This window comes from Maniola hyperantus, chromosome 15 (genome assembly GCF_902806685.2).
Source record: "Maniola hyperantus chromosome 15, iAphHyp1.2, whole genome shotgun sequence".
NCBI lineage: Eukaryota > Metazoa > Arthropoda > Insecta > Lepidoptera > Nymphalidae > Maniola > Maniola hyperantus.
The window spans coordinates 9,149,052-9,169,967 of record NC_048550.1 but is presented as its reverse complement, the minus strand read 5'-3'; the positions used below and the strand labels follow the sequence as shown (position 1 = coordinate 9,169,967).

The window sequence follows — 20,916 nt, the reverse complement described above, 5'->3', positions numbered from 1 at the left end:
ATAATTCTTAGACGGCCAAAACTACTTTTAACTGCAAAAAAGTCAAAACTCGTTTTGACTAATGACAGTGGTCAAAAGTAGTATATTGACTAAAAATATTGGTAAAAAATAGTTTTAACTGTCAAAGTATTTGTATCAGTATCATAAATTAATATTGACTTTTAGTTAATTTGTTTCAGTCACAACAGGTCACAACTATCTTAAATAGCAGAAAAACAGTCAAACCTCGTTTAGGCTGACGACGATAGTTAAAAGTAAAATAAAATAAAACTTAAAATACTCATTGGTTAAAAAAGTTTTGATAGCAAAAGAGACTGTAACAGATATTAGATTAGGTAATTCTGAATGTTTCGATCTTACTTACATCAGTTTTCTCTTTTTCATGTGTTGTTAAAGCATCGCGCAATTTTATTAGCATCAAATCACAATGCTCAGGTAACTTATAATCGTGTCTTTCGCCAAGTGCTTCCAAACATAGTTTCGAAGTTCCATCTATGAGAGACCTGCATTTCGCTAAGGCTATAGATGGGGATAAGGTGGTTATGCATTCACAAAACGTTAAGAAATTGACCCAAAATTCATTAGGATTTTTCCAGTACATGTTGTTAGCAGGCTTGCGCTCTGCGTACGGCAGATCCATCATATAGTTTCGCAAGCTGATTATAAATGGCGAATTGCATACGTCCAAAAGTATCGTTAGCTTCAGTTGATCAAATGATGACTGGCAAACCTTTGCCAACAGTTCCAAAACCAGAGCAAATACATCCAGCCTCTCTATGGGCGACTGTAATAGATTCATGAACGCCTCCCTCTTATCGTTAATTTGAGAAATGATTTCCTTGCTTTCTGATTTGGCGAGATTTTGTAACATTATAAAACCCATGTTAGTTGGCTTCTTTGGACGATTATGATTCTGAGGTTCGCTATAGTTGTTATGATGTTCACGTCTTACCATCGACCTAGCACGATTGTTGTTATTGGCCCGATTTGTGTTATGACGTTGCGGTTGCTGTCCCATCTGGTAGGGCATAGCTGAAAGATGCAATAAGTAAGTACTATTTGATCGCTACGTTTGTAAGAATAATAAATCTTTATTTCATAAAAGTTACAAGGTTATACTGGTAGTTACACTAAGTACTATACCATGGTAATAACAAGCAAAGTTCCTGGCCCTCAAACTAGGATCCCCTGTGCTTACGCTCGAATATGAGTAAGTACAAGCATCAATAATGAAAAATATAACTTGTACCTAATTAGTTAAATAGATTAAAGTAAAAAAAACAAATATTTAAAATTAGTACAAAACAGACAAACATTAGTGTCTGTTTTATATTGCTGGCCCCCGAACTAAGATTCCCTAAGAAACGGGTAGTTGTTTATGTCGAATGTATTGATTGATAAGTATATTATGATTTACATATATGAATGTTAGGCAATTTTGAAAACCGAATTATAACTTGGGTAAATAAGAAGTAGGTATTAATACATACCCAGGAATGGAGGAATCAATGGTGCTAACGACTGTTCCGAAGCAACACGATTCATTACTCTGTTGGTATTGTGTTGCATGTTTCGAGCGCTTAAAGACTGATTTCTCTGGTTTCTACCACCGCCGCGGTTCCTAGCTCTCCCTCTACCTCTGTGCGGACCTGCAAACAATACATTAACCCTCTAACAAATAAACCTGGAATAGCGGTGGAATAGTTATACTCTGTTTTGTCTTTCTCTGTCATCAGTAATTTGACATTTGAAGGAAAAAGACAAAACAGAGTATAACTATTCCACCGCTATTGCAGGTTTATTTGTTAGAGGGCTAGTGAGCAATAGCAAAGCAAATCAACTAGAAAGAGACAAAGCCACATCTGTACTTATATCTATACTAGCTTATACTCACGACTTCGTCCGCGTGGACTACACAATATTCAAACTCCTATTTCACCCCTTTAGGAGGTTAAAGTTTGAAAAATCCTTTCTTAGCGTATGCCTACGTCATAATAGCTACCTGCATGCCAAATTTCAGCCCGATCAGTAGTTTGAGCTGTGCATTGATAGATAATTCACTCAGTCAGTCAGTCACCTTTTCCTTTTATATATTTAGATGTAGTGTCGAAGCTGAAGTGGCAATAGGCAGGGCACATAGTTCGTACAACCGATAGACGTTGGGGTCCCAAGGTGCTGGAATGGCGACCTCGCACCGGAAGACGCAGCGTTGGAAGACCCCCCACTAGGTGGACGGACGACATCAGACGAGTCGCAGGGAGCCGCTGGATCCAGGTGGCGCAAGACCGTGGCGTGTGGAAGTCCCTTCAAGAGACCTATGTCCAGCAGTGGACGTCTATTGCTTGATGATGATGATGATGTTTTAGATGTTAATTTTTTACCTCGTCCTGGCCCATTTTCTCCATCTCCATTCTGTTCTTCATCCATTTTTATATTATTCCCTTCACTTTCTGTAAAAAAAAATTAGGTTGATATACCTACTCACTAGCACAGCTCACTAGCTATAATAAGACCCTACCTAAAGGTACCTTCCAAATGGATTTTTAAAATAATTTTATAATACAAGGGGCTTCTCCTAAGGAGAATCTCCTTAATAGAAGAAGCCAAGCCCAAAAGGAGTCATATAAGGCATCCCTTGGGTATTATATATATTCTGGCATATTTTCTGGCTTCAAGCTTTATAAGAAACATTCTAGGGTAGGAGTAGGACAGACAAGATTTTCTTGGAGTTAGAGTGATTAGATTTCATTATGGGCTATTTGTATTCAGGCTGTACTCTTCTTAGTAGAAGAAAGGAGAGGGAAGAGGAGTTGAGAGTCTGGGCCCCGATCCCGCCCCAGCCCCCTCTAATCTAACCAACAGTAAGCATTAGGTTGTGGAACGTTGGGGGAAAAAATTGAAATAAGTATTTAGGTATAATACTTACCTAAATCAAATTAACGATAAAAAATCAGTCAAGTCACAAGTGCTAGTCCGACTCGGTCGGTCCGGTCGGTAAATAAATAACTTTCTAATCTTTTCATGGCGGTAATTTTGAAATTCTTTATTGATGTTATAGTGGCAATAGAAATACACATTCTGTGAAAATTTCAGCTCTCTACCTATTATGGTTCACGAGATACAGCCCGCTGACAGACAGACCAACAGGTCCCTATTACTATAACTTCGTTTTCCGTCAGTCTGTCCGCAAAGTGTTAGTAGGTAATAGGGTCCCTAAAAACGCGAGACCGTCTTTAGGGTTCCGTACCTATTGATCGTATTCTCATACGCGGCCTATTTCCGGCGGTGCGATCAATAGGTACACTAGTCACACTGTTTAGTATATAATTAAATTAGTACCTACTATTTATGTTATCTCGAAAGACCACAGACTTCATTGTACCTACTTGATGTTATCAACTTTATTATTTCGAATGGGCTTATTTAAACCTTGTCCACATCGAATTATGAAAATTAAAATAATTCGATGCTTGTCGGTTGTCCAACTTTACGTACAAGTATAGTCCGCGAGAGGTCGAAATGGCAATCGGGGAGGGTACGTCCCGCACTAACCCGGTGCGGGCGAGCCGGGTGACGTGCGGGGGCGGACAACCTGTCGCGGACTATACTTACTTATTCTTGCAATAACAATAGAAGCATTATAATATCTCGATGAATGCAAGTTGAGTTTACAGGTTTTATCATGGTTTTATCCTTGTTTCTGCAGGAATTCAGGGATAAAACCAATTTAATGAAAGTCGCATAACCGGGCTCGATCGCGGGTAGGTACTACTTAGAACTTATTCATTACTGACCCACTTTAAAATATATTGTAGAAGAAAAGTTACAAAAAAGGTAAGTATTTAAGTAAGTACCTATTTGAGATTGTTCACGTCAGAACAATGAGGCCATTAAAGCATTGAAAGAATATTAATAAATCATTACTTTTCTAGGCTTATTTCTATGGTATACTCACAATAACAATATAACACACTGCACTGGTATTATTTTCACAACATTTCAACAAGGTAGAAATACAATGAGAATGGCCGTTTTGTAGTGTTTATTGCTGTTCTTTCTGTTCCGTGGTTTATTGCATATTGCATCAGCTTTCATTGGCTTTCATCAATACGAAAAGCCCCGAAAAGTATAAATGTCACCGTCGTTGCAGTATTGCAATGCTATTTTAAATTTACCCTATTAGTTCATAATAATTACAAGTTTTTCCGGCAAAATTCAGGTAGACTCGCCTTTTTATGCATCGTATTCCTTATTGCTGAGGGACATGCCCATTTGCATTTTTTATACAGAGTGGCCGGAGTGGATGTCTAAAAGAATTTTTTTTATAACTTATACAAAGGGTTATCCAAATCACCCCTACAATATACCTATTATTATTATGTTCAGCAATTTTTTGTAGTTTAGGAGATTTGAATTTTTAATGATATAATTTTAATACGTCAGTGGTCTTTATTTTTTTTTTCTTTCTGTAGAACGTTTTTGGATATTTTTAGGGTTCCGTTCCTACCTCGAAAGGAAAAAAGGAACCCTTTGGAAGGATCACGTTGTTGTCTGTCTATCCGTGTGTCTGTCGAGTCTGTCCTAAAAACGTATAGGGTACTTCCCGTTGACCTAGGATCATGAAATTTGGTAGGTAGGTCTTATAGTACAAGTAAAGTGAAAAATCTGAAAACCGTGAATACATCACATCACACAGTGCAAGAGCTATGAATTTTTACATTTAAAATTGTCAAAAACTCATGTCAAAAAAGAAAAACTGGCCAAGTGCGAGTCATACTCGCGCACTGATGGTTCCGTACTACAAATGTTTTTTTTCGACATTTTGCACGATATAAATCAAAAACTGTTATGCCTAAAAATAAATAAAAATCTGTTTTAGAATGTACAAATAAAGCCCTTTCATATCATACCCCACTAATTAGTATAGTAATCTTACTTTGAAAGTTGAAAATAGCAATATTGGTTCATGACCACAATTTAATTTAATTTTGTGTCATGTCACCACGATTTCACGGTTTTCAGATTTTTCCCTAATGTCTGCTATAAGACCTACCTACCTGCCTTTCATAAGTAGTTACCCTGTAGGTTTCTTGACAGACCGACAGACAGACAGACAACAAAGTGATCCTATAAGGGCTCCGTTTTTCCTTTTGAGGTACCGTCAAATCTGGCAACTTTGCCAAGGGTTACTGACTTTACCACCAGCAGAGTGCTTATGAAAATCCTTTAATACCACAGACCACGTATATTTTCTAGTGTTGTGACTAATTTTAGGGAAAAATACGATTATCATTTGGCAACACTATTTTGAATAAGGCAACACCAATGCAGCCATTTTTTACTAGTTCGTATTCAAAATTCGTCACACACATAACCTTAAAACTCAGTGCTCAAGAACTTTTAATATTTTCGATTGTAAACATCAGATCTGGGTACGTAAGTTTTTGATTATTGTTATTGTTTATTGTAAGGAATGGATTGATTACCCTGTAAATGCCGTAGTGTTTGAATTATGCCTCATAATTTTATTGGTAAAGTTACTAGACCATGCCGGCCAATATGAGAGGGCAACTTTGCCATATTTTGTAACGGCCTAGGGTTGACACAAACAAAAAGTAAAAATTTCATTTTTGATAAGACACTTTTTAAACCTTTACGTGCTAGTTTAACTTATGTACCTAGTGAACCTATTCCATAGGACCTCACTCTCTCATAATAAGTATTAATACAAACACAAGGATATTAGCAGTTGTAGATTAATATTTATTTTTATTTATTTTTTAGGAAATGATTCGTCATAGTCGCCGAAAACTAGGATCGAGAAACTATAAAAACTACACCCAGGAAATGCTAGACTTAGCAGTAGATCTTGTAAAAAAAAAGAATATAACTTCATTGGAAGCTGAAAAAAGATTTCTTATACCTCGACGTACGATAGAGAATAAAGTGAAGGGACTCCATATGAAATCTCCAGGTGCTCAGTTGCGCCTGAGTGACTCCGAGGAAAAGGACATCGTGGATGTTTTGATAGCCGCTGCCGATTTTGGTTCCCCATTATCACGACTAGATCTACGCATAGTGATATTTGAATATCTGAATAAAAATCGTCGCTCTTGCCTATTTTCCGGTAAAATACCAGGTAAATGGTGGGTTAGACATTTTTTAAGAAGACACAAGGATGCACTGACGGAGCGAGCAGTTCAAAACATTAAGAAAGCACGAGCAGAGAAAACTGTAGTTGAATTTACAAATTATTTCAGTAATCTTGAAGGCACACTAATAAACGTCCCTCCACAAAATATCTTGAATTACGACGAAACTAACTTGTCCGACAATCCGGGTTCAACAAAATGTATTTTCAAACGCAAAATTAAATATCCCGAAAGAATATTAAATCACTCAAAAGGCAATATTTCAATAATGTTTGCAGCGAGTGCAGATGGGTCTTTATTACCTCTTTACACAGTATACAAATCCGAACATTTGTGGTCTGCATGGTGCGTCGGAGGGCCACCAGAAGCCAGATTTAATAGAACCAAGTCAGGTTGGTTCGATGCTACAGTTTTTGAAGATTGGTTCAGGTGTGTCGTCATTCCATGGGCTACTAAGTTTGATGGACCCAAAGTTATTATTGGCGACAATTTGTCGAGCCATCTGAATGTGACTATTTTAAGACTTTGCGAAAAGCACGATATACGATTTGCTTTTTTACCAGCGAACAGTACCCATATAACACAGCCATTAGACGTAGCCTATTTTGGACCTCTAAAAAAAATCTGGCGAAGAATCTTAACAGACTATAAAATAAAAAATCCATCCGAGGCTCAAATAAATAAAACTCACTTTCCTATATTGCTGAAGGAGTTACTGGCAGAAATCCAAACGTGTAATAAAGATAACATTAAATCAGGTTTTAAGGCCACGGGCATCGTTCCATTTAACCCTCAAAAAGTCCTTAGGAAACTGCCAGATTATGAAGAAGAAATAAAATACAAAATAGACACAGCACTTCTTGATTTTTTGAAAAAAACCAAAGCCCCAGATCCCCTTAAGAAAACAACAGCGAACAAAAAAATGAAATTAGAACCCGGATGCTCCATTTCATCTCAAGATGCAGAAAAACTTATGTGTGGAACAAAAACAAGACAAAAAACAGCAACTAAAAAGTCAAATGAACCAAAAACTAATGAAAAACATGTAACAATTTTATCAGATGTTCGATTTTTACCAGAAAACCAAGCTTATATTGATGTGAAACAATGTAGCTCACTCGATTTAAAAAGAATTGATGCAAAATCTAAGCTCTCTCTGAAAAAGAAGGAAACGGAAAATATAAATCCGTATGAAAATCCAGTACCATCTACTTCCGGGACCTGTAATGTGGTCAAAAGGAAAATTCCAAAAAGAAAACAAACTCAAACAAAAAAACCAAAAGATAATAATTATGATAGTGACGAGGAAAATGAAGATAATTATTCACTACGAGATACCTCAGATGAAGAAATCATTATGTCTGAAGATGAAGACATAGCTTTATGTACCATTTTAAAACACAGTAAAAAATATGAGACTGATTATCATATTAGTACAACATTGCCAGATATAGGTGATATGGAACTTTCTTTTGATGTAGAAACTGAAAAGGAAAAATTTCAAGAATTTTATATTGATGAAATTGAACAGTATGAAAACAAAGAGACTGATTTACTTGAAATACAGAATGATCATTTGAAGATAGATGAAACTAATATAGAAAACAAAAAGACTGATAAAGATAAAAAGAAACAAGGTATATTATTGAACATAGAAGAAGCAGAAATGAATCTAAATGAAAAAACTAAAACAATTGATAACTCAGATATGGACGAAATTAAAACAATAGAAAATGAAAATTCAAATGAACGAAAAGAAGAAGGAAGTGTGATCTTGGAAATGAACGAAATTGGAATAAAGGAAAAGACTGATAATGAAAGTGAGAACCTGAATATGGACCAATTTAAAATAAAAGAAAAAACTTATGATCAGGACAGTAAATATATGGATGTGAACTTTGTTTCAGAAGATAAAATAGCTGAAAATCTTGATCTGTGCAAAAATGAAAAGACTGATAATAATAATCATAAAGAAGAAGGTGTCATCTCAGAAATATACGAAAATGAAAATCAAAACTCAATTTATGAAGAACAAAGAAGCGTTTTAGTTAGATACTATATCCGCAATAACTGGAAATATTTTGTAGGATTCATAGAAAAAGTAGATGTACAACAAAGAGAAACATATTATTCAATAAATTTTTTAAAAACTGTTAAAAAGCCCAATTTAAGATTTATCGTTTGCAAAAGAGATCGTGATGTCGTACCGTCTTCATCTATTGTTAAAGCTGTTAAGTTACATTCGGTGAAGGAAAACCGCGAATACTTCATTGAGGAATGCGATGATCATTATTTCTAAGGTTTTTATTTACGGTTTAGAATTTATCATTTGATTTGTTTTTTTTTTACAATTTTTTTAGAATTTTGTGTGTTTTAGAAAATGAAGGAAAATATTGAAATTCTTTTGAAGCCACCACCTCACAAAGACAATAAAGGATTTTTAGGTCCATACGCTAACATGTAAACAGTAATTATTTAGTTATACTGGTGTTTAACGCTAAAAGTGGCCATTTTTTGCTATAATTACCAATATTATTAAACAGTTACTATTTAAATTTAAGCGTATGGCCAAAAAATCCTTTATTGTCTTCACGAGGTCGTGGCCTTGGCAGAATTTAAATTTTTTCCGTCATTTTCCAGCTATGACTTTTTTTAATTAGTGGCACTAGTGAGCGTGCAGGATTCTCTTAACGCTGTTTTTCAATAGCCAGATAACTGTTATTGAATAATAACAGTTATCTGGCGATTGAAAAACAGTAATAAAACAATAACATTTTAATTCGTGTAATTAATGCCTTAACTGTTAAATAAAGGGTCAGATAATATTTTTTAGATCTTTTAGAATCTTTCAGATTCATAACTGACCGTTTATTTGACATTTAAATTAGACAAATTAAAATCTTGCTGTCTGTCGAATAAAATTTATCTAGTAATCGTTAAAAAATGCCCTAAAGTAAAAAAACATAAAGTTAAATACTACTACACACACAGTGTAGTAGTATTTAACTTTTACACACTACAGTTTATTTATTTATTTTGATAATAATGTTATTAAAGAGTTTTTCATGATTCGTTTTTGATAATATTTTTAATTATATGTTTCTCTTGAGTACTTATGTTTATGTACCTGATTACTCGTATGTTACAAATTCAATAAATACTTACATAAATATTTTTTTCAATTGTGTCAACCCTGACCACATTCACTGACTTTCTATGAAATTTTCTTAAATGGGTGATCAACTTTGCCACTCCCTCTGTGGTTTATTTCATAATAAACATATCTTGAGGATCAAATGCCTAAACTATTGTATCGTTACTATTTAATATTCTGTACTAATATTGTAAACACAACGTACAAATTTTTAGAAAGCAAAATCGAATAGGCAATGTTGCCATATGGTATAGGTATCTTTGCCAGTTTTGTTTTCGATATTGATAATCTTGATACACGTATTTTTTTAAAAAATCAATTTTATTTATACACTCTGATATATATATACTGTCTGTCGCAACATTCATATTTTAATGGTTCATAAAGCGTTCTGGTTCAAAATGCACTACGACTTGTCAACACTTGTGTAAAGTGGCAAAGTTGCCAGATTTGACGGTACGGAACCCTAAAAAAAACAACATTTTACCAGTTGTTTTCTTCTAAATGGTACCAAAATGATTCCATAAGGATTCCATTAATGAATTCAGCAGCCATGATTTATTCGAAAATGCTTAGCACCAAACTAGGCCTAATAGATTAACAGCTGATGTTGGTGTCAAGATCAGACTGAGAGCTCTCTCCACACGATTAGCTGCGGTAAATGATAGGAGTTCCAGACATTGAAGATAGAACTATTTTAAGATAGAACTGTGCTATTTACCCATTTTAAAGGGTAAATTAATTTAGGTAATTATAGCAACATTGGATATCGTTTAAAAAAATGTGTCTATGGTTTAGGGGAATTACACTAATGATGTCACCAGACGCTTGCGACAAACAGCAAACAACAAGCACTGGCAAGCGTGTAGATGGGTGTTTGTGTATGCTTGCCGTAGATCCATACTAATATTATAAACGCGAAAAAGTGTCTGTCTGTCTGTATGTCTATATGTCTGTCTGTCTGTCTGTCTGCTAGCTTTTCACGACTCAACCGTTCAACTGATTTTAACGAAATTTGGTACAGAGATAGTTTGCATACCGGGGAAGGACATAGGTTTCTTTTTATCCCGGAAAATTGAACAGTTCCCAGGATTTTCAAAAACCTAAATACACGCGGACGAAGTCGCGTGTATCATCCTTACCAAAGCTTGCTGTTCGATCTGATTGGCTGCAAGCCAATATAAAAAGCACAGACTTACTCAAAGAATTTCTAAGTACTACTTCGTGGTGTATTCCTATGTCGATGGACTTACTAGATTAAAAAATAAAAACCGACTTCGATACACAAACACTAAAAATTGAAAAATAATTTAATTTATTACCGAATATATTATGTATACAAGAGTTAATATAGTTCCATAATAATACTTTTTGGTTCTCTCCACTGAATTGACATTGGCGGAATTATTGCGGACAACAAAACCGCAGTACATAGAGCCATAGACAAGAAAAGAAGAAGAATCAAAAGAGCAAAAATTTTCGTGAGAGACACCAATTATTACCAATAGAATAGGTATAGTCTTCATAGATAAATATACTAATATGATAGTCTTTACCGCTTTTTTTGGAAGTTTAAAGTAAAATAACAGTGTTTGTGATTTGTGAATCAATTACATATTTATAATGAGTCAGTAAGAATTTAAACTCAAAACGCTGTGAATAGATGACTGACGGACAATATTAATAATAATTGTTGCTGTTGTTTACTTACTGAAAGAGAGGTCATAAAAATCTTTTTGACTTATTATTATTTAGATATTTAATTTACTATACTACCAGTTAAACCGGTTCCATCGAAGAATACCTCGTTTAAATTTTGTGTTGATTGAGGAAAATCGAACCGTGAAAAATCAATAAGTGGGAACTTAAAACATCATGTGGCATAATCTTGTTATAATATGCAACTTATTAATATTCAAAGTTATAATTGCTGGAGAAGGTAAAGATTTATAGTATGTGATAATATAATAACAATATTAACTGTTTTCTACTTCAAAAGTCAGTTATTTATGCCCTTATTTCATTTTAGTTGGTGATGATTGCGCTCCTACTGAAGAAATATCGAAGGGAAGATGTAAACTGGTGACAGATTGTGAAGTTGCTATCAAGTTAGTAAATTAAATGCTATACTTATTTTTACGAATTTTTTACACATTATATGAGACATAATATACCAGAAATCTCATCTTGACGTAGTACCAACTCAGACCAGTTTGGTGAACGGCTTCCGTCGAGGGGATTTGTTAAATTAGATAATGAAAGCTACACGTACCACTTGTTGAGATGAAACTTACAAATTAAAGTTTTTGTTTCTCTTTCTTCTGTAATCAGTACCCATATTATAAATGCGAAAATGTGTTTGTTGATTTGTTGGTTTATTGGTTTGTTGGTTTGTCCTTTAATCACGTCGCAACGGAGCAACGGATCGACGTGATTTTTTGCATGGATATAGTTAATGACCTAGAGAGTGACATAGGCTACTTTTTATCCCACGAAATCAATGAGCTTTCGCGGGATTATTAAAAACCTAAATCGACGCGTACAGAGTCGCGGGCATTCAGCTAGTAAGTAATAATCATCATGTTATTATTACTTACTAGCTGATGCCTGCGACTTCGTCCGCGTGGAATTAGGTTTTTCAAAAATCCCGTGGGAACTCTTTGATTTTCTGGGATAAAAAGTAGCCTATATGTCACTCTCCAGGTCTTTATCTATACCCATGCAAATCACGTCAATCCGTTGCACCGTTGCGACGTGATTGAAGGACAAACCAACAAACAAACACACTTTCGCATTTATAATAAGGGTACTGATTACAGTAGAATAAAATAATACAGAAAACTATATGGATTACGTAACTACCCATTAGGATGATCCATCATCTTAAATGATCAATCAATATTAATGCTGAAATACATATTTATATTATTCTGTTTAATTTTGGTCTATATTTTTTTATACAGTTACATCCAAAAAACAGAAACTCATCCATTTAGTAGATGTGGCTTTAGTGGCATGGTTGAAATAGTATGCTGTCCAAATAAATACACCCAACCACCAAAACCAAACACTGGTACCATTGGACAGGATAAATTTGGTAGGTACCATGCTAAGGGCATCGGGGACGGTCAAGGGCGTGATGTCAAGCACGAATATTTGCTTGAGCCAAGCATTTGGACCGTTTAAAAAGTTTGCTTGATGCTTGAGTCAAGTATTTATGTGCTTGACGGTAATTGAAGCTATTTTATATTTTTGCTTAATGCGATGTTGGGACAGTGTTCAAGAAATGAGAAAAAATCTGTATGCTGGCTTAAGCTGCTCTATCAAGCAAAACAAAACTACATGCTTGACGTCAATTTGCTTGACCGTCTTGCAAGCTTAATGCAGTACAAACTGATTTAAACCTTTTTAAATTTTATAAGCATAAAGTGTCTGTATAAAACTGCCTGTAAAATGTAAACTTAAACTGGTAGAGATATTTGGTTCTTTCTTATTTTAAGACATTTTAAATACTTTTAAAATCTTTTGTATACCTGTGCTATCCTAATCCATACTAATATTATAAATGCGAAAGTGTGGATGTTTGGTTGTTACTCAATCACGCAAATACTACTGGACGGATTTGGCTGAAATTTGGAATGGATATAGTTAAAAACCTGGAGAGTGAAGTAGGCTACTTTTTATCCTGGAAAAGTTCCCGCGGGATTTTGAAAAACGTAAATCCACGCGGACGAAGTCGCGGGCATCAGCTAGTTTATAATATTAGTATTGATTAGTATGCATAGCCTAAGATATCAATAATCACTACATGGCAGAAATTTTTCCATTTGTGAGTTTGAATACATTATTGCAGTATGTATACTATTGCCTAAGTTAAAAATCCTTTCAAGTTTTATCCTCATAAATATGGTTTTATTTTCAGGAGATACAAGATTATCAAGAGTAGCTGATAGAGGTGAGTTTTCATGTTTTTCCAAACTTCATATTTTGCTAGTCACTAATAATTAAATAGTTACCTACTGTGTTTATTAAAATATTTATTTATAACTTAGCTCTTTTTATTCATGTGAATGGATTCAAGTTTTTAAAAATGCTGTAGGAACCAGTTGTTAAGTTGTTATCTCAGAATAAAATATAGCTTTTGTCCATCCCCAGGATGTAAACTATGTTTGTGACAAGCTGTCATAGGCAATATATACACGATTAATTTGATAATTTTATTTGTCGATATTTCAACCCAATAGCATGGGTCGTTAAACCACGAAATAATCTTAAAATCATTATATTTACTCGCATTTATAAAATTAATTTGGTTTCTTACTGTTGCTTAAAATAATAATAATTAATTTCAGAATGCCAGAAAATTGTCGAGACCACCATACCACCTCTAGGTTTACATATAATAGGCGGTGAATCAGCGTCACTTGGGGAATTCCCACATATGGTATGTGCTTTTTTTCCTTTATAACAATATTTGTTTTATTAATCGTCCATAATTTAATGATAGAGATAACCTTCACAGTCCTGGTTATCTCTCAATTGTTATTTTAGTCTGTGTTGTAGAATATTATAATTACTAGATGATGCCTGTGACTTTGGATGCAAGCTATCTTTGTACTAAATAGATGATGCCCGTGACTTCATCCACATGGATTTAGGTTTATAAGAATCCTGTGGAAACTCATTTTCCAGGACAAAAATAGCCTATCCTTTTCCGTGATGCAAGCTATCCCTGCACACAAATTATGTCTAAATCAGTAAAACAGATGGCAGTGAAAAGCTAGCAAGTAGACAGACAGTGTGGCTAATTCCGTTATACACAAACTCTAAACTAAACTAAGATGACACGTTTAAATCTCTGGCTATCCCTTTCATAATGTTGCTTGCGGAAAAGGATAGCACTAGATTTAGACCCGTTAATTTTGTTTAGTTTAGAGATTGTGTACAAGAGAATCGGCCCCAATGTGTACGTCTTTCGCTTATGGAATATGGATTTACCCCTACATACCTAGTTGACGTTCTTTATTTTTTATTTTATTTTTTATTTTATTTTATTAGATATGCCAAAGATAAATTGTAACAACATTCACAAATATTAAAAACATGTCACAAACAATTCCAGTCCTACTACAATCATCAATTATAGGCATTTACAGCATTACGTAAGTCTCCGGTTGTGTTAACAATAAGATACCTACATTACAAACTTTTAACATTAACCACGAATTATATATATATATATAATTCTTAGTAGGTAGGTTTAATTCTATGTTGATCTTAGTACAATGAAAAATATTATTTATGGCCTTTCAAACAGTACCATGAGGAACGGGTTCCTAGAAGACTAACCGTTAGGTAAAATGGATTCGGGTTTTTACACCTCGTTCGTGAGTCAATATATTTCCCGTAAAACAGGTTTCGTTTATTCAGGTTCTATTCTAACATTGTAAAATCCCGTAAGTACGTTTCTCAGTTTTATCATAAGACAGTTATTTCGGTAGGTACTTATACGAAGGTTAGTCCTTCCTTAATAATGGATTTGCTCGTAAATACCATAAAATACCTAATGTAAATTCCTCTAAATAAAATATTTAAGTTTAGTTACATACCTACGCTTTTATGAAAGCGTTTGTAAAGCAGCCTCTGTATTGGGCCTTGTACACGTTGCCCCAAAATTTTGGCAAATACGCGGGTGCAAAATGTAGAGCCACTTGTCGGATTTTTATCTAACTTCAAAAATACAAAAACAAGAGGTTCTTATTTCGACCTGTATGTATAGTACGTGACAGGTCGAGATGGCAATCCGGGTGGCACAGCCCCCGCGATAACTTGGTGCGAGATAGCAAGGGTGACGTGCGGGTGTGTGCCCCCTGCCCCATACCCTGATTGCCATCTCGACCTGTCGCATGCTACATATATGTATCCAAGTCCGTATGTACCTATACCTACTTCTGCCTTGACCGATTTGAATGCGGTTTCTTTTTCGTTATTGGATATGATAGAATGCAAGTATTTAGGTCAATGTGAAAACAGTGTCCTTATTATCTGAATGCATTGACCCAACCATTGACATTTGGTTGGACATATGCGAGCATAGGTAACAATTTTTTTTTTAAATTACAGGTAGCTCTAGGATACGACCGGTCGGACGGATATGATTTTCAATGCGGCGGCTCTTTACTCTCGGATTCTTATATACTTACGGCAGCTCACTGTGTTGACACATTGGATCGGTACGTAAAACGTCAACATTTGGGCCAATACGTTAGACTAAGGGCGTTTGTGCACTCATGCGTGATTGAAAAAAATACGGATCGAATGTACGTATTTGTATGACGGATTGTACGTATTTGAATCATGGATACGAACCGAACACGGATGCACAAACGCCCTAACATGTATAGGATCATATGTTATACTAGCTGACACGCCCCGGCTTCGCTCGGGTATAATTTAGAAAATTTAGGTGGGGGTTGAATTTCCAAAAATCCTGGAACACGTACTTCTTCATTTGTGACCGAAAACCCATATACCAATTTTCATGCAAATAACTTGAAAAATGGCGGACTTTCATACAAACTTTCAGCCTCAATTTAACCCACTTAGGGGTGGATGGGGTGTCTTAGTGGATACCTACTCTTTACAAAGAACACACATTCAAAATTTCATGTCTCTAGGACCAGCGGTTTAGGCTGTGCGTTGATATATATGTCAGTCAGTCAGGACTTTGATTTTTATATATAAAATATTGTAGATACCACGATTAATTTGATGATTTTGATTTGCCAATATTTTGACTCAATTGCATGAATCGTGGTCACAACAGGACTGCAGTGCTGCGAGAGATGAAATATTGATAAATCAAAATCATTAAATTAATCGTGGTATGTACCTGTTATCTACAACATAATTAATGTTGTTCAACCACGAAATAAGTTTTAAATCATTTGTGTATCACTAGGCTTATTTTAGCCATATACTCGCTGGGCTACTACAGGATTGTAAGTAAGGCTGGACAAAATTCAAAATATGATTGTAATTTTTCGAGGCGCGGCGAGGCTATACTGCTGTAAAAGTCTGAACTACAGTAAAACCTTGACTATGTACGGAAAAGGGAATGCCGAAATTTGGCCCAAAAGTGCCTATCATATTCTTATTGTAAAAAAAAGGTTATAATATTTGTACAAAATTGACAAAACCCAATTTGAAAATCGATCCAATGGAAAATAAAAAATTAAAATAATTGGCAACATTGAAACCCTCTCTTTTTTAAATCCAAATTTTTACCAATTATATAACTGTTGATTCCATATAGTTTCATGTGTGGGCACCTGGCATTCCCCTTTACGGCAGTGCGCGCTAGCTCTAATGGGTATTTGTGTCTTACAGAGTGACTCCTACGATAGCCCGTATGGGTGTGATAGAGCTCGGCGACAGGCAGTTCAACAGTGAGACCGACGTGAGAATAGTGGAGATCATAACACACCCGGACTACAAGAGACGCACTAAATACGACGACTTAGCCTTGTTGAAGTAGGTGTTTTAGTACTGTGTGACTTAAATCGGCATTTAAGTAACGTAACGGGTAATGTACGGATCTAACTCGCGCCGTGCAATAATGTACTATGTACTCAACTAGGTAGGTAAATTAGGTACTTTTATAATAAAAGTTTATTTATGTTTATAATAAAAGTATACCTAATCCTAATATTTTCTTCAATAATGTGGAAGCCCGTGACTTACCGAACAAAATAATCGTCTGTTATATATTTTGGTCTCCTTCACTCTAATTTAAACTGTATGTCAAAGTCAATAAAACTCAGTTTCAATTGCTAGAAGGCTGCTTGGACTCAACTCTGCAAGTGTGCCCTGATGATTACAGAGTTACTCGCGCCGCGCGCTATGAATTTGCATTAATTTGATGCAAACATGCTTCGCACATACCTAATATCAAATTTAAAATGGTGGACATATTTAGAATTTTCAACTGACAACAAAAATATATATGGGTTTCATCAAAGTTTCTCGGGGTCCTGATTATGAAAGTTACATTCATTATTAAATCCAAGATGCAGAAATATTTTTTGAATAAAACTAAAGAATTTTCACTTCTCTTGCAAGTACAGTCAGCAACAAAGCTAAGGTATGCACATGTCCATAGTCGCTTGTACTGGCGGGTGCACACCTAGCTTTGTTGCTGACCCCACATAAATGTATTTTATTGTTATAGGTTGGAGCAGCCCGTGCAGTTTTCAGTATATTTGAACGCCATCTGCCTGTACACTGTGGATGACGACCCCAAGATACCTCTCACCATTACTGGTTGGGGCAAAACCAGTACAACTCGTGAGTTATGCCATTACACTGGCTTTTGGCTAACAACCTCCTGTCACTTTCGATTTTTAGAGATCCCAGAAGCTTTGATAGCCTAATGGTTAGGACTTCCTCCTCCTAATCGTAGGTGATAGATAGAGGTAGATCATGATGATGATGATGATGACGAGAAATCCCATGGAAGCTTTTCATTTTCCAGAATTGGGAATTTGACTCCAAATTTTTTATTTTTTTATTATACTTTTAAGCGTTTCTGGTGGGGATGCCCACGACATGATTCCGAATAGGTACTACTCCGAAGAAAAAAAATTAGGTTTATACTTTGACGTAAGATTTTTTTAACACCTTTATTACCTGTTACTTCCCAAGGCCACCATGATCCAAACAAACGTTCCTCCCAGTGTTGGGGACAACGCAGAGAAACTTTCAGCTTTTATAAAATAACGAAGGTCTTGCACGCGCTGGCTCTGTCTTTCTCTATTGCTATTTATTAGCGGTCGGGTTTTTTAGTTAGTCATTTCGTAATTTTTTTTCTTTGTACACTTTTTGACTGTCAATATTGTTAAATTTGTAAAATAAAGATGTAATGGTGATAATTAATACCGTAAACTTAAAACTAAAGCTACGAGGTACTCCTTGGTTTATGCTGTGGTTATATTACAGGGGACATTAAGAGTACAATACTTCTGAAGGCGAATGTGACAGTGGTGTCGAAGAGCAAGTGTGGCGAGTCGTACACCAACTGGCGCAAGTTGCCGCAGGGCATCTCCGACGAGCAGATCTGCGCCGGCGACCCCCTGGGCCTGCACGACACTTGCCAGGTACTCCTTACTTGATGTTTCAGGCGACCTTCAGCATGCGGCCCTCCTGTAGGGCGATTGTCTAAAACTTGCATCAATCATTATTACAATCTCAATTGTTCTGATTGGCTGAATTTGTGCTATTCTTGTTGCAACAATGCATTGTAGCCAATACTGAGCGGGCGTTAACCAATCAGAGATGATTACGATCGTGACATTGCAGCTGTCATTCTCCCGCAATCGCGCAGCTGAAGGCGAATGTGACGGTGGTATCGAAGAGCAAATCTCAAAAATTGAATCTAATGGCGTATAATTTGTCAAAAACCTAGACGGAGTAAAAAATCTAGACAAAGGAACGTTTGCTTTCTCATTCACACTAAAAAGAGAGCACAGATAAAGTTACTAATGTGATAAGAGACGCAGCTAACCTATTTTTTGTCCCTTATCGTGTAACCGATTTTTTTCAAGGAATACAACTTTAGTTGCAAAACAAACTTAGAGAATTCGTGGCATCATTGTATTTCTCATTAGTTATTAATTACTTGTTTTCACATAAAAAACGTTTAATACTAATGTTGTTGATCGGTTAATACAAATATTGACTACTAAACAATGGTAATTGTCGTGTTATTCATCGTTACGTCGTGCTATCGCTATCTCACACGCGGTTACACAATACTTTAGTCTAGCTTTTTTATTCAGTGTACGGTCAAAAATCAAAATAGTTTGAACTGTTACGTGTGGACGGCGGGAACCCTCCATTTGGTCTTCGACACAGTCGGGTAAAAAAGCACTGTTTGTTCTCTATAGGGGGACTCGGGCGGGCCACTACAAGGGCTGACGGCCAGCGACGGGCAGTTCCGGCTGGTGGCAGTGACGTCGTTCGGACGCGGGTGCGGCTCGCCCGTGCCCGGCGTGTACACGCGCGTGTCGCGCTACCTCGACTGGATCGAGAGCGTGGTGTGGCCCAACCGGACCTAGACTTTACCGAACCCTTAGGGCGTTTGTGCACTCAATCGTTCAATCGTGCACTAAATCGTCAGATTCGATTCAAGTGAGTGCCTATAAGCGTATATACATTTTGTATGACGACTACTTCGAATCGTATTTTTACGAATATGAATACGATTCAAATATAAATGTACAAATGCCCTTAACAAATTACCCCACGGGACGCGAAACTCGGCTGTTTTCGTTTTTATCCCTCGTGCCATTAACCTAATTTCTAACAAAGGACTTTGTAGAATCGTGAAATACATTGCCGGCGAGTCCATGCCCTATCTGCGGAATGAAGTTAATATAGCGCTCTCTCTACTTAATCTTATACAAAAACAGAGAAAGTATGTATGTTAATTTCACTCCGCGAATAAGTTAGTATAGCGCTCTCTCTGTTACGTACCCATACAAAAGATAGAGCCAAACAGAGAGAGCTATATTAACTTCATTACGCGGATAGAGTATAGACCTGTCAATTTAGTTTTGTTTAGAGATTGCGAACAACAGAATTAGGCACAATTTCATCATATTAGAATTCGGACGAGGTAAAAAATAGGCTTTGATCTCACTGCCAACGTTCAGCCTAAAATGGTTTAATTTAACATCATCGTAATTTGACAATTATTACCACTGTAGCTTCAAATGATTTCAATCCTCTTACAATCTCATTATTGGCTAATAGAATAAAAACCATTTTTATTCAATCAAACTTTTACAAGCCCTTTTGAATTGTCAAATGCATCTACCACTGGTTCGGAATGATTTTCAATTGACCATAAATTCAAACATTCATAAGAATTGCAGTTGTTGCAATGTGATAATTTAAAATTTTCGTATTAAAGGGGTAGAGTTCAGCGTATCGCTGTCAAAATTGGTACTGGTCAAACTGTTAAAGCCTGACCACAGTAAAATAAAACACCTCCCTATATTGCGGAAATCCCGTGGAACTAATCTAAACAAGACCACATAGACCGTAGATAGACCATATACTAGTAGCGCCCCCAGAGCAAGTTTTTTATATTTCTTGTCAGGCTTTACAATCGAAAAATTTAGTGCAAGCCATAGAGGACGCGAAACACAGAACTCCCTTGGCTGTGGGATCAACGTAAAGTGTGTACGTTTTATTGACGTATCCAAATGTGCTGTAGTTTTATTATATTTTTTGTAAGAAGCTACATTTTATACTGCCTTTGTAATTTAAAAATATATCTGCCTATATCTGTAGGATACATGATATTTTTATATATTTTATTGAACATTTTTATAAGTACGAAATTATGAATTAATAAATAATACGTTTCCTAATATATATTATGTACAAGTAGTTATTTCAATAGGTACACTTTTACTAGTCAATATAAACATAATCAAAAAGCTCTCTAGTGTTGTGATTCAAAAATAAATATTTTTATTTATTTATTTTGTATTTTATTTATCCCATTTACAAGTACCAGAAGTTTGATGGTAAAAAACCCAGGTA

At 35.6% G+C, this 20,916-nt stretch overlaps 3 protein-coding genes and 1 long non-coding RNA gene across 4 annotated transcripts in view; 2 read left to right on the top strand and 2 right to left on the bottom strand.

Annotated features, from left to right (window-relative positions):
• The window catches only part of LOC117989042 (NFX1-type zinc finger-containing protein 1-like), a 28,934-nt gene extending 24,826 nt beyond the window's left edge, over positions 1–4,108 (bottom strand). Inside the window, exons 1-4 of the mRNA XM_069503281.1 lie at positions 3,956–4,108; positions 2,382–2,450; positions 1,491–1,649; positions 365–1,032 (exon numbers count right to left, since the gene is read on the bottom strand). Of these exons, the coding sequence (XP_069359382.1) occupies positions 365–1,032; positions 1,491–1,649; positions 2,382–2,427 (873 nt within the window). The 5' untranslated portion in view covers positions 2,428–2,450; positions 3,956–4,108. The remainder of the gene's footprint in view (positions 1–364; positions 1,033–1,490; positions 1,650–2,381; positions 2,451–3,955) is intronic.
• Positions 4,109–5,155: 1,047 nt separating this feature from the next.
• LOC117988966 (myb-like protein X) lies at positions 5,156–8,451 on the top strand. Its single transcript, XM_069503475.1, has 2 exons — positions 5,156–5,432; positions 5,785–8,451. The coding sequence occupies exon 2, from the start codon at positions 5,788–5,790 to the stop codon at positions 8,449–8,451; it is 2,664 nt and encodes an 887-aa protein (XP_069359576.1). The 5' UTR covers positions 5,156–5,432; positions 5,785–5,787.
• An 85-nt stretch (positions 8,452–8,536) lies between these two features.
• On the bottom strand, positions 8,537–8,693 carry LOC138403297 (uncharacterized). The gene is made up of 2 exons (XR_011237585.1): positions 8,649–8,693; positions 8,537–8,605 (listed from the first exon to the last, which is right to left on the bottom strand). It is a non-coding gene; the product is annotated as an uncharacterized lncRNA (long non-coding RNA).
• A 2,132-nt stretch (positions 8,694–10,825) lies between these two features.
• On the top strand, positions 10,826–20,855 carry LOC117988951 (serine protease persephone-like). The gene is made up of 10 exons (XM_034976243.2): positions 10,826–11,245; positions 11,336–11,414; positions 12,270–12,403; positions 13,229–13,261; positions 13,659–13,750; positions 15,430–15,539; positions 16,696–16,839; positions 17,537–17,652; positions 18,304–18,461; positions 19,251–20,855. The coding sequence occupies exons 1-10, from the start codon at positions 11,182–11,184 to the stop codon at positions 19,419–19,421; spliced, it is 1,101 nt and encodes a 366-aa protein (XP_034832134.1). The 5' UTR covers positions 10,826–11,181; the 3' UTR covers positions 19,422–20,855.
• Positions 20,856–20,916: the final 61 nt, after the last annotated feature.